Consider the following 13,951-nt stretch of genomic DNA (forward strand, 5'->3'; position numbering starts at 1 on the left):
TAAAGGGTTACCCCTTTGTAGTTCTACCACGTGACGCTAACCCCTTCAGATCTCCATTAACTAAAGGGTTACCCCTTCGTAGCTCTACTACATGACGCTAACCACTTCAGATCTCCATTAACTAAAGGGTTACCCCTTTGTAGCTCTACCACGTGACGCTAATCCCTTCAAATCTCCATTAACTGAAGGGTTACCCCTTCGTAGCTCTACTACATGACGCTAACCCCTTCAGATCTCCATTAACTGAAGGGTTACCCCTTCGTAGCTCTACTACATGACGCTAACCACTTCAGATCTCCATTAACTGAAGGGTTACCCCTTCGTAGCTCTACTACATGACGCTAACCCCTTCTGATCTCCATTAACTAAAGGGTTACCCCTTCGTAGCTCTACTACATGATGCTAACCCCCTCAGATCTCCATTAACTAAAGAGTTACCCCTTCATAGCTCTACTACATGACGCTAACCCCTTCAGATCTCCATTGAATGAAGTTCACCCCTTATATCTCTTTTAACTGAAGCCAACTCCTCATATATCAATTCACTGAAGCAAACTCCTCATACATCCATTAACTGAAGTCAACTCATTCAGATCTCCATTAACTAAAGGGTTACCCCTTTGTAGCTCTACTAAGTGACGCTAACCCCTTCAGATCTCCATTAACTAAAGCTAACAACTTCGGATCACCATTAATTGAAGTTAACCCATTCCATTAACTAAAGCTACACCCTTTCATTAACTGAACTTAACCCCTGAAGATCTACATTAACTGAAGTCAACCCCTTCAAATTTCCATTAGCAGAAGCTAACCACTCGTATATCTCTATCAACTGAAGCTAAACCTCTTCAGATCTCTAATGACTGAAGATTAGCGCTCATATGTCCTTTCACGTAAGCTAAGTCTTTTCAGATTTCCATCCTCTCCACTGGTGATGTCAGAAGAATACGGATCAAATGCAGGGATTTCCAAACGGATGGACCCTTTGTTAGAACTTGTTAGAGTGCCGTTTAAGTGGATGTCATAGCCTTACATAAATAAATTCATTGAGCGTAGCTTCATCATTAGCATCCACTACATTGCAAAGAAGGGTGAGTGAAACCGAGGTCATGTCTGCAGTTGTACACTGCATTTATATTAATACATTTTCCCTCAAAACTGGTCCTTCATTTCTGCTCAATAACTTAACTCAGTTCTTCATACATGTGGACATGTCTTATGGTGAGTACTGGAGACATGATGTGAAGATGTTTTAATGTTTACCGTTTTGTGTAACTCGCTTATCGGGTACTCATAATGCAATTCATGTATATGTCTTTCAAATCTCAAATGTATCATTTAGTATTACCTAGAAAAAGAAACACACCGGTGTCAATAGCGAAACAGACTCAGTCGTTTTACAGGATGTTGCATCTCTGCTGCTTTTCCAAATACCATAGGATAGTGTGCTTTGTAGTACCCAAAGGTCAGAAATGCCTGTCCAATAGTTTACTTATTTCATTTGAGTCCCCTCCTCATTAGTCCCCTATTTATAAAGCAACATTAAAGGCTCACCTATCATTGCATCAAAGGTTTTCTGGAGATCGTCTATGTACTCCATTTTGAAGACGTGATTCTCCCTCGGCTTTTTGGAAGCTAGCCCGTTGATCTCTTCATCGTACACATCCTCACCCAGGCCAAACACGTACACATCTAGGGTAAACAGAGATCAGGTATTCAGGTGATGTTTTTAATGTTTCAATTGACAGCTGTCTACATTTGAAGACAGAAGGGAAGACAGGCACACATAAAAATGGAAACGGGAGACAGAAAGAAGGGAGACAGGGAAACAGAAAGAGGGAGACATACAACGAGAGGAGAAAGACCTATACAAACAAGAATGTGAGAAATAGGTGATAGACCTATAGATAAGGAGAGCAGAAATACATGTTGCGAAAAAGAGGAGACACACTTATTGGAGAAAAACATATAGACAAAGAAGAGAGATGGACATACAGACAAAGGGAGGAGATAAACATAAAGAGATAATGGATACAGGCGAAGAGGGAACATAGACCTATGGACTATCAGGGTAGAAAGACGTACAGAAAGAGGGAGCACAGAAATATTGAACAAGCATTACAAAGCCAATAGTTGTCACCTACAAGAGCTATTGGCTATGGCAATGTTTTGTAGCCATGCTGTACAACAGCACGGATGCTTTCCAGTGCAGCTAGAATTACATTTAAAAAGTGCTATGATGCCACCAAAGCGAATGCACATATTTTTTTTTAAGTGCATTATTGCTGCATGCATCATAGTCCTTTTTAGGTCTTGCTTAAGGCATTGCTTTAGCAATGCTTGTTGGCGAGATATTTAGTAGGGACTTTGAAAACTGCTCCCAAGGGCTTTTTTAGGTGGATTGCCTACAGTGCATGTGGGCGGGCGCGTGCACATCGTACACCATTTGGCAGCTTGTGAGCCTCGGCATCAGACTTCAAATCCGCTCCCCCGCCCCCCGCTGTTTCTGGCTTTGCTCCACGGCACTTTCGCAGCCGCGCTTGTTATAGACGCTGTTCTCACTCCGAGTTCCTTGGATATCTTAGGATGTTTCCATCCTCCTCAAATCACTAAATCTACTCACATTTTTTCAAATGTTGCCTCCACTTCCCTGGCAACGCGGCGCAGCACTAGTAGGAGTGCATTGACACCACAAAGATGAGGAGCTCAGATGAGCCTGTTTTCCACCTCATTTTGAAATGAATTCCCTGGTTAGATTTATTTTACGCGTGCTCCACTAGACTGTGTATGGTTATTTGGTGTGAGATTAACGTTGGGTCTTGTCATTTACAGATAAAGCAGCACGCATTTACGGCCCCTTAGACTTAGATGAAATGCCTTTAGCTACCCCTGGTGGCACGTTGGTGCTGTAGAAAAACTTACTAACGAACGAAGGTCGAACGGCCCGCCGTTTTATGTGAGCTTTTTTCAGTGAGTTTATCTCTTTATCGCACACGTTTTATTTCATAGAACGTTCGTGGTGATAGAATCCGTGGCTGTGCGCGCTCTGCAACGGATCTATCGCAAAAGATTCACTCCCTGTAAATTAAGAGGAGTTGACAGGTTTTGTGTAACATACATAATATTTGCTTTGACTCTGGTGACAGAACGTTGACCAATATTTAAATAAAAGCACAGGCTCAGTGGATCACTTCCCCCGTTCATCTGGCCTTCCTCCTCCCCCCTCAACCCCCCAGCATGTGCTTTTGATGAATCGTGTGCCGTTTAGGAAGAGCCCGCATCACCTTGATGTTGGCTGTAAAATGACTAATTTACACTACTGACAATCAATCACTTGTTGCCTGCCAGGACAGACATCATGCTGATTACTCATACACCGTCCCCTTCCTTGTTAGGTCTCCGCCTGCGAAGGCTGCGCTTGCGCAGTCTTGCAGGGGAGATCTTATGTTTTTCAGTAAGGGGCTTAAACCCGCCCCTCTTCTCCATTGGCTGGCTTCCTAAACGGAGGCCAGCCATTGGAGGAGAGGGGCATCACTCCGTTTAAGCCCCGTCTTTTTGGGATTATGGGTGTGTTTTTTACTTTCTTTCTCTCCTCTCCCATTGGCTGGAATTTTACCTTCCAGCCAATGGGAAGGGGAGAGAAAGAAAAACACGCCCCTGAATCCCAAAATGAGACTGCGTTTCTCTGAGGCATTTCTGCCTCGCCTTGGAGAAAGATGGTGGTGTGGAGCTGCCATCAGTCTAATAATCATGGCTTTCTTATAGTGCTCTGTACTTTTTACCTTCGTTCTCAATGAAGCCAAACAACGACCTAAGCGCCGTCAGGGGGTCACGGTGTGCAGGCAACCAACCACAGACGCACGAACAACTTCACACGAAAGTGCGTCAGAAAGAGATTCGGAATGGCGGACCGTGAAGGACAGGAGAAAGAGAAGTGGACGACTACCGTTATTTTCAGTTCGGGGCTGGAGGTACGTGCCATGCAATGAGTTCGAGGAAGGTCACTCTGGCTCTTTTCTTGCACCGTTCCGTGAGGGCGTGTTTCTGTTTCTTTGCTGCTGCCAAGAAGACCAAAACACACAAGATGATGGACGGAATGTTGCACAATGGCAAAAAATTCACCCCCAGTCACAGATATGGTTGAATCCATCGTTATGTCTGGGCATACCCTTCCCACATAGGGTGAACAGCAAAACACACAAGATGATGGACGGAATGTTGCACAATGGCAAAACATTCACCCCCAGTCACAGATCTGGGTTGAATCCATCGTTATTTTGCTCACCAAGCCACCCCAGTTCAGACATAGCCATATGCAAATCAGTCTTGACCCTGTGCCTCATGGGAACAGTCCAGACTGAACTGCCAAGCCATGTCTTCCCTGGACCGGAATCAAGCATCCTAGGACCGGTTTCTGGCTATCGGCCGTCTTCAGCCAGGATAGCTTGACTCCAGTGGCGTAGTGAGCATGGGACCCACGTCTGGGCATACCCTTCCCACATAGGGTGAAGACGGCACAATCCTTAGGAACTCTGTGCAGGCGCTGACTTGTTTAGCGTGACGATCTCCTCTTGCTTTTTCTCGACCTGAAATGTGCAGCAGCACCCAATGGCCGTTCAGTGGGCAGCGCCGCCCGTAAACTTCCAGGCACCTTTACGCTTCCTTGTTTTATAACCAATCTGTGTGGGAACCGAAGCTGTGCTGTAAAGAGGCTTGTCGGCTCTCTGTGGTGATCGGGCACAGCCTGCCTCCCTGTGTGGCTGTCCCCTCTCTGTCCTCAGTATACTGACGAGCTGAGCTTTGGTAACAAAATGAAATCACTTTCCAGAGTTTGGGTCACTTTTTTTGCTCGAACGAAAAGCAAACCATTTCCCAATGTCTTTGGGGGTGTGGCATGCGAGTGGGTGTCGACAAAGAGGTTTGCACCTTTCTTTCTCGGTATGAAAGAGGAATTGGGCAGCACCTCGGGGGCACATCCGGGCGCTAGCAAACAGAAGGCGGGCGCATTTAGCTTTTTTTTCTATATATGTTAATCAGTATGTAAATGTAATTGGGTACATTGTTTTAGAATAGAGAGTGCCGAATTAGTGTAGAGCCCTCTTTGGTAAAAGAAAAGTCCGACCTGACTCCAGGGGTCCCCCGAGACACGGGTACCTGGCCGGTAAGGCAGATGTAATAAGTTGGACCCCACGCTTGGGGGGATGAGGAGACACATACCTGTGTGGAGATAACCAAGGGCATAGCTACAGTTGGTGCGGCTGGTGCAGTGGCACCAGGGCCCATTGAACCCAGATAGGTGCTATGTTTTAGCACCCCTGCAGCAGTCGAAGAGCCCCTCTTCCTTGCTTGCTATAGGGCCCAGTCACCGCCAGCCACTGGGGGTGCACTCCGTCCACACAGAGCACCAGGGCCCCGGGGCTGGCTCCAGTGCCCGGGCAGAAGGGGCCAAAGCCTGGCACCCCCTCTCCCTCCCTGCATGGACTCTTGGTCCTTAATCCGCCAGGCGCGCAGGCCTCACTCCATCTGCTGCGCCGAGACGGCCCTCCAAAGCTTGGGATTAGGGAGAGCGGGGGCGTGGAGGCGGCCCCCACCCCGGCTCGTGTGCTCCACGCCAGCTGTGTGCGCGGCTCGGGCTAGACAAAGGGAGAGGGGGTGGTGATGCAGCGCGTGGCACTGCCACTGCAGGGGCACAGCTTTAATGGACCCATGGCCGAGTAGCTCAGCCTCTCCCTGTGGGTTTCCCCTGCATTCTGGGACTTGTAGTCGTTGTTGCATATTGGGCTAAAGAGGACTACAAGTCCCAGAATGCAACGACAAGGAACAGACACTGGCTGATCTTCAGGCTGCCTAGATACCATCTCAACTATCTTACGTGTCTTACAGTGATTCATTGAATATGCAGATCCAAGCCAGTGCATCATACAATAATTCATCCCAGTTACTACTTCTCATATCACAAAGGGGGAAGGGGGTGTATTTGGTCTTCACACAATCTTCAGCTCTGGGTGTATATGTAATAAAGAAGTGAGCTGTCTTCTTTCACTCAAACCATGGAAGCCTTGAGTGGTGTAGGGCTTGCGTCGATTTTGTTACTTTCAGCTTTGCAGATGTGTTCTTTCTCCAGCTGTGCCTCTGCAGATGGGAGTCCACAGGGACTTTTAGGGTTCAGTCCTGTGGGCATCTCCAGGGACACATTGGCCTCACTCATGGATGCGGTCAGACTGCTCCACAGACGAGGCCCCCATCCTATCGAAGCTCTGGGGTTTGTTTTTAGGTGTGTGTGTGTGGTTCTGTGTGTGTGTGTGTGTGTGGCGCTGTGTGTGTGTGGCGCTGTGTGTGTGTGGGGCTGTGTGTGTGTGGGGCTGTGTGTGTGTGGGGCTGTGTGTGTGTGTGTGTGTGTGGCTGTGTGTGTGTGTGGATGTGTGTGTGTGTGGCTGTGTGTGTGTGTGTGGCTGTTTGTGTGTGTGGCTGTGTGTGCAAATGCAATATGTCTCGCATTTGCGAGAGATTAAGCTATTGGTATTGTAAATGACAATGCCATTTATTTATCTGTTTTCAAAACCAACACATAAATAAAAATGTTGTCATTAACAATGCCAATAGCTCTAACTTTTGCGGATGTACGTCAGTGCAACGCGATCAAAATGATTGCGGTACTTTACGACGCAGCCATTACAACGCAAGTCGTTACAACGACTTGCGTTGGAGGGTGCTGGATTGTGGATTAGTTTAATTTTCTATTCCAACTCCAGCCCACGTAACAGTAGGGAAGGTGTTGGAATAGAAAATCAAACTATTCCTTTACCAAGAGCGCCCTCCAGCGCAAGTCGTAGTAACGACTTGTGTTGTAATGGCCGCGTTGTAAAGGACGCGCGGTGTAAACACCGCGTCCTAAAGGATGTTTCCCAACTTTTGCAAAGGCGAGACCGTTGCATTGTAAAAGCTTGTTTTTTGTAGGCACGGGGAGATTAAGTGATTTGCCCAGAATCACAGGCTGTTGTGTCGACGCCGAGATTATTCAGTCCTTGCTCTTCAGTCTATCAGGTTTAAAAAGGCTCAGCACCGCAGGAAGCGGGCTCTTGTGCATTTCTGAGTTATTTTGCTGACCCACGGGTTCTCCAGTGATCCACCTCTTCCTCCTCGGGAAGCAGAACAGGCAGATTTAGGCAGCCATCCAATTGGCCTCAGTGGGACGTGCAGGCGATGAAATCCATTTATTGGTTCATATAGATACTAATAGTATCTTCAAAAGGGGTTTGTTGCAACATATTTTTTTTTATTCTGCATATTGTAGTGTTTGTATTCCCTTGCCCTCTTCAGATCTCAAAGAGAAAGCAGTGTTTTTCCCAGAGAAAAATAAAAAGGTTTAAACCAAGAAAAAAGATGGAGTTGTCAACATTCTTTGCAACCGAAAAAAAAAGAATGCGCTGTTAAGATAACAGCCACGAACAGGAAAATTATATAAAAGGAGATTTGTATTGATTTATTTCTATATGCGCACGAACTGCTGGGTCATACACACGAGCACACTAAATTAATTAAAATTACTTGGTAAAAATCGGTTTGTTTCAGATACGACATTGAATAATTACACAGTGCTCGTCCTGGCAGAGAGCAATGAAGCCTGTACGCCCCATAATTTGAATTTCTCGCTTTGAAGAGCACAAAGGTCTCTCTCCTCGGGGATTAGAAATTAGGGGCCAGATGTAGGTCGGTCGGTAACGGCCGAAAATCGGTATTTTCGGCCGTTACCGAGCGGTATTGAGCGATCGGTATGTAGGTGATAGAAATTGGGCCAGATCGGTAAATTTACCGAATCGGAAAATTTACCGATTCTGTAAAATACGGAATCGGTATTTTTACCGATTCGGTAAATCCCAGATGTAGGTGGGACTCTTCTGAGTCCCAAAGGCCCTACAAATTCGGTATTTTGCCACACAATCCAATTGGGTGTTAAAATACCGAATTCAGGTGTGCATGCACATGTGTGCATGCACACCTAGCCATGTGACAGACAGACATGCCCTTAGGGCATGTCTGTGTGCCACATGGCGCACATGCCTATTTTTGGAGTGCCAGAGGGTGTCAAAGTGACACCCCCTGCACCCTTGCAAAATTCGGTATTTACCGATTCGGTAATTACCGAATCGGTATTTCCCATTGATTCCTATGGGCTTCACAGCCCACAGGAATCAATAGGGAATACCGATTCGGTATTTACCGAATCGGTAAATACCGAATTCTAACGATTCGGTATTTCAACATCTGGAAATACCTACATCTCCCCCCTTCATATTTACCGACTCCTAAATACCGAATCGGTAAAATTCGGTATTTAGGAGTCGGTAAATATGAATTATCTACATCTGGCCCAAAGTCGTGAAAATAAGATTTTGTTTATGGTGCAGGAGCCTGCTAGTAGCCAAGATTATACACCCGCCTACAAAAGTATGCGAAGGTTCTCTCTTCACGACCGTGAGGGTCACAAAACATAGCCTGCGGGCACATTTTACTACACAACTGAGGTTTCACGGTCCTTTCATATAATAACGTGTTCTTTCGGCAGGATTTGTAATTTTGTTTCATGCAGCTACTATCGTAAAGTTGGCAAAGCTTCTTTTGATTATAAAATTGCATGAAGTACCTTTGTGATAGCACGGCCTTGCAGAGCAGTTACACATAGTGGACAGAGCAGCCATACCCCAGATTAATGGCTGGTCACAACTCCTCCATTTATTTATCTATTGGAGACCAAGGCTGCTCTTCGTGTTCCTGCCTGCAGATAGAGTACAAGCTGTAATTATGCATTAGAGGCGAATGGTGCACATTTCATTTCCTAGTGAGGGATTGGCGGCTAAATATTGGTCCTCATTTCAACTTCTCCTTGTTCTAGAAAAGACCCTTGCTCGGAGGTTATTGAGGGTGTTTACTTAGACAGTCTCTTGGCCTTAATTATTGCACGTTGCTTTGGGCGCCCTGTTTGTTGTTAACCGATCGTGCATTTCCTTCACTCATTTAAAAAAACAGAATTATATTGGTTTTCCCTACAAAGGGAGGGCCTCCTTTACTTTGTAAAGAAGATATGTGTCGTCTTGTAAGCAGGTATCTAAAAAAAAGTGGGTGCTGCTCTCGGAGATACAATACTTTCAAAATCGGATGTACAAATTGCATGACCTTTAGATACAGAGCTCAGTGTGAAAGATGTGGCTTGTACACACACAACCACACATACACACACACTACCACCCACACACACACACACACACAACCACCCACAACCACACACACAACCACACCCAACAACACACACACACACAACCACACCAACCACACAACCACAAACACAACACACACAACCACACACACACATATACACACACAACCACACACACACATAACCACACACAACCACACACAACCACATACACAGCCACAACCACACACACAACCACACACACAACCACACACACACAACCAGACACACACAACCACACACACAACCACACACACAACCACACACAACCACACACACAACCACACACACATACACATACACACAAAACCACACACACAACCACACACACAACCACAACCACACACACAACCACACACATAACCACAAACACAACACACACAACCACACACACACACAACCACACACACACACACACAACCACACACAACCACACACACACACAACCACACACACAACCACACACACACACCACACTGTCAGTGCACGCTTTCACCGGGCACATACCACCAGACGTCAGTGCCTGCTTTCACCAGGCACACACACACCACTAGCTGTCAGTGCACACTTTCACCAAGCACACACACACCACCAGCCATCAGTGCACGCTTTCACCAGCCCAGACACACCACCAGCCGTCAGTGCACACTTTCACCAGGCACACACCACCAGCCGTCAGTGCACGCTTCCACCAGGCACACACCACCAGACGTCAGTGCACGCTTTCACCAGGCAAACACACACCACCAGCTGGCAGTGCCACTTTCACCATGCACACACACACCACCAGCCGTCAGTGCACAATTTCTACAGGCACACACACCACCAGCCATCAGTGCACACATCAATTGTTAATGCATCCGCAATTGCCTATTGTAGGAATCGCAGTATGGTGCACTTTACTTTTAAACATATTCATCTAAAGCGCAGCATGCTGCCATTGCTACAAAAATAAGCACACTTTTTTGGCCTACAATTTATAGACTTTTGTTGCAATTGGTGTTGCAATATTTAGCAATGCCAATAGCTCAAACTTAAATAATACGAGACCTATTGCATTGCAAATGCTTGTTATGTTGAGCGTTTGACAGCACTTGCACTGTTGGCAAGACCTGTTGTATCCTATTATATGTGGTGTGGAACACCCAACGATTGCCATTGGTTCTTCCTTGTGACATTCCAAAAGACAGGATTTGTGTTGGTCCATTGCTCTTAATTGTCTCTCCTTTGGGTGCCTGTTTCAACTGAGGCGATTTCACTAAGAGATTGCTTTTTTTGGCCATCGTGCGCTTCCTCCTCGCACAGCACGCGATGCCCCTCCTCCTGTCTGGGTAATGAAGCTCTGCAGAACAACACCGACCAACCAAATATGTTGCTTTGTTTAAATCTGTGTGTACATTCAGTTATTCCCCCCCCCCCGATGCCTCGAAAAACACTTTTATTTTTAAACTCCCCCTCTTTTTCACGCTACTCCCATTAAAAAGGACATCATTTCCATCAAGTCCTGCACTGTGCAGGTCGCCATTCACTCACCCTTCTTTGCAGCACTCCGTTCCTGAGATGAGGTGTTTACGGTTTTATCGCGCTCCCGTGTCTTTGGCAGGTTGGCTGCGTCTCTCCAGGCCTCTCACGTTCTCTTCCTTGCCCGCATTTTGTGGCGAAGCTATCCCTTTTACCAGAGTGGTGTTTGCTTTGCCGGGTGCATACACTCCTCACCCGAATTGTCATCACCCGAAGGTCAGATATAAATTTAACAAACTACCTTGGGTCATCATTCGTTAAGAAGGTAAACTTGTTTTGAAGTCGGTTTGTCGTGGGTTTGTCGTCGCATTGGTTTGTTTGCAGAGGAGGGAGGGAGCAGGCAGTGCTGGGACAATGATAACCGAACTCTCTCTTTCTGACTGTTACTGGAGACTTCTTTACCAGATCCTGAGCAGCATACCCTGGCCTAACCACAACAGGTACGAGTGGCCTCATTTATGTGGCTGTGCGTCACTTTTACGCCGCCGGTGCGTCAGTTTTTGTGACCCACCAGCAGCATAGAAAATGTGCCTTGTTGCACCATATTTACAAAGTGACGCATCTAGGTAGATGCGTCACTTTGTAAACCCCTGTGCCACATTATACCTACGCCAGGTATAATGTATGCAAGGGGGGCGTTCTGATGCAAGAAAGGGTCATAGAAGTGACGTAGTGAAATCTATAAGATTTCACTGCGCCACTTCTAGGACACAAAAGCGTCAATTTCTTACGCCTGCCTCACAGCAGGCGTAAGACCGACGCAGGCTCTCTCACAAGGGGCTTGCCCCATGTGAAAGGACACATTGCTGGAGTTGCGTCACTTTTGTGACACACTCCAGCAATGCATCACTTTTGCGCCATACAGATACGTCAGAAATACTGACGTATCTGTAACTCCTTGCGCCATGATGCGTCATACTGTAAATATGGCGCATCATTGGTGTCGCAAGGAGGGCGCAGTGAAAAGTGACGCATCACTGTTTTCACGCAGCGATGAGTCAGTTTTCATAAATGAGGCCCCAGGTGTTTACCTGCTTGGAGCGCATCTAATCTTAGATTTTTTTTTCTCTACTAGAATGGTTTTGCAGCATATCCGACCGGCTTCCTCCAGGTATGTTCAGCTGCAAGCACCTTAAGGTTTAGGCCTAGAATGCAGTAATGAATCCCTCGGTAGTTTAAAGTGCCTTAAGACTGTCTAGGGATGATGTTTAACAAGCACATAGCTGACCTTTTGTGATGTAACGATGGGCTAGTTACCCTGCTTATGAGTAGGAATAGTTATGCTGGAGAAACTCTAATGCAGTGATACTCAAAGTACAGCCTGGGGGGCCCTAGGCAGCAGCAGCACTGGGCTGCTGTTTACTTGACTCAGCACTAACATGGAAACATTTTTAAATATATAGCAAACATTTATTTAAAGGTTATTTTCAGTTCGGGAAAGGAAGTAACTAGGCCATTAACTTTAGGAACACCTTCGTTTATAAAGACAGCTACTAGACATACATGCTTTGCTTCACCTACTCCCACTTTACACCCCCCTGGCATCAGTGCGGCCCTCGGTCACACAATAGACCTAACTTTGCGGCTCCCGGGGAAATGTTTGTGAGTACCCATGCTCTAATGCATCCATTTTTGCTTTCAGGACTTGTGCTCCTGCTGCAAAGTGTGATACACAGCCCTGCTGACTCTCCAGGTAGTTTCGCCAAGCGCCCAGCAATTAAAGGAACATATTTCGTGCAACACCTGCTCAGTAAGATTTATGGCAGTCTCTTTCGTACACCACTTTTGTACCAGGTGAAACGCTTTAGCTATGGAGTCACAACATTAGTTCCTTCACTATTTCCATTGCAGGCCCAATCTGAAGAGGAAGTGATTTTCTTATAATGGTTTGAATTTCCAGAAAATATATGATATTCTCTGTTTGAACTGAGGGAAGCTTAGCCTTAGACCCCAAGTTATTGCCTTATTATTACTGATCCAGTCACATATTTTTCCCATCTTGACTTTTCCCCTCTTCCTGATTGAACATTGTAGATCTCTGTGGGCATAAGAGTTCAAGAGGGGTTTCAGCATGAATTGGTGGAATGTTAAAGTGGTGCAATCTAACACTGATACATCTGTTACATTATAAAATATAGCATGTGTGATTAGAAAGGCTGCTGGGTAGTAGTCTTTTCAATCTGGGTGAGCCATCCCTCCCTCTTCTCGTCAAAGATGTAACTCTAGACTTATCCGAAGTGTTTTTTTTATTCCAGATAAAATTTGTATTTAATCCAGTAAAAAAAATCAATTGTAAAGTGCACCAGATTGCAGAAATCAAGAAATTTAAAAAAGGTAAAATGTGCATCTAAATCGACATCTTTCCTACAATCATGATCAGTAGATTATCACATCTGTCTAACATAGGCTCAATCTTACCCATAAGAGGGTGTAATTTAATCAATATATATCCTTCAAGGTTTCTAATTCTCTAATCCTCAAATATCTAACTGGATCTTCATGATAAAATTATTGCAGGGATTAAGGCAATGAGTCATCTTCCGTATTGAAAAGTAGCATTTCAGTTTTGGCAATGGTTACTCGATGTCCAGCGAGAGATGAGACGGACGCAAGGAGCTCTACAAGTTTGTTAAAAACATTTGTGTCCCACTGGAAATATAACACTAGATCACTGTGTATAAGTTGAGTCTAGGAGACTCAGGCATAGATGTCTTAAGTACCTCTGATGTCCTCAGAGCACAAGCAAGGGGCCTAATAAAAAGCTCAAACAGCAAAGTTGAATGGCGACACCATTGCTTAGTGCCTCGGGTTATCTTGATTGGAATAAAAGTTCTCAATTATAAAAGAAAGGTGTGTTGAAGAACCTTGATATAGTTGGGGAAATGACTTGGTGATCAATATACTTCCCCATCCAGAAATCATAACGGGGGAACTAAGCAAGCCTAGAACCCCAGCTCTCGATATTCAACTAGTACTGACTACTCAACGTTCGTTGTCTAGGGAAACCGGCCTAAACACTAAGGGGCTCATTAGGATGGAGGATTTTCCGCATCCTCCGGGCCGGCGGAAGCCACCGCCGGCCCGGCAGATGCGGAAAATCCTCTGCGGACCAACCAAAGACCCACTGCCAAATTAGGATGGCTGGTGGGTCCTGGTTTCAGTCCGCCGCTTTTCCGC

General features: G+C 45.8%; 1 protein-coding gene across 1 annotated transcript in view; it reads right to left on the minus strand.

The window, feature by feature from the left end:
* LOC144756263 (complement factor B-like) overlaps nucleotides 1-13,951 on the minus strand; it is a 531,456-nt gene that overhangs the window by 195,885 nt on the left and 321,620 nt on the right. Inside the window, exon 10 of the mRNA XM_078645908.1 lies at nucleotides 1,555-1,692. Coding sequence (XP_078502034.1) covers nucleotides 1,555-1,692 — 138 coding nt within the window. The remainder of the gene's footprint in view (nucleotides 1-1,554; nucleotides 1,693-13,951) is intronic.

The sequence above is a fragment of the Lissotriton helveticus genome, chromosome 5_1 (assembly GCF_964261635.1).
Source record: "Lissotriton helveticus chromosome 5_1, aLisHel1.1, whole genome shotgun sequence".
Classification (NCBI taxonomy): Eukaryota; Metazoa; Chordata; class Amphibia; order Caudata; family Salamandridae; genus Lissotriton; species Lissotriton helveticus.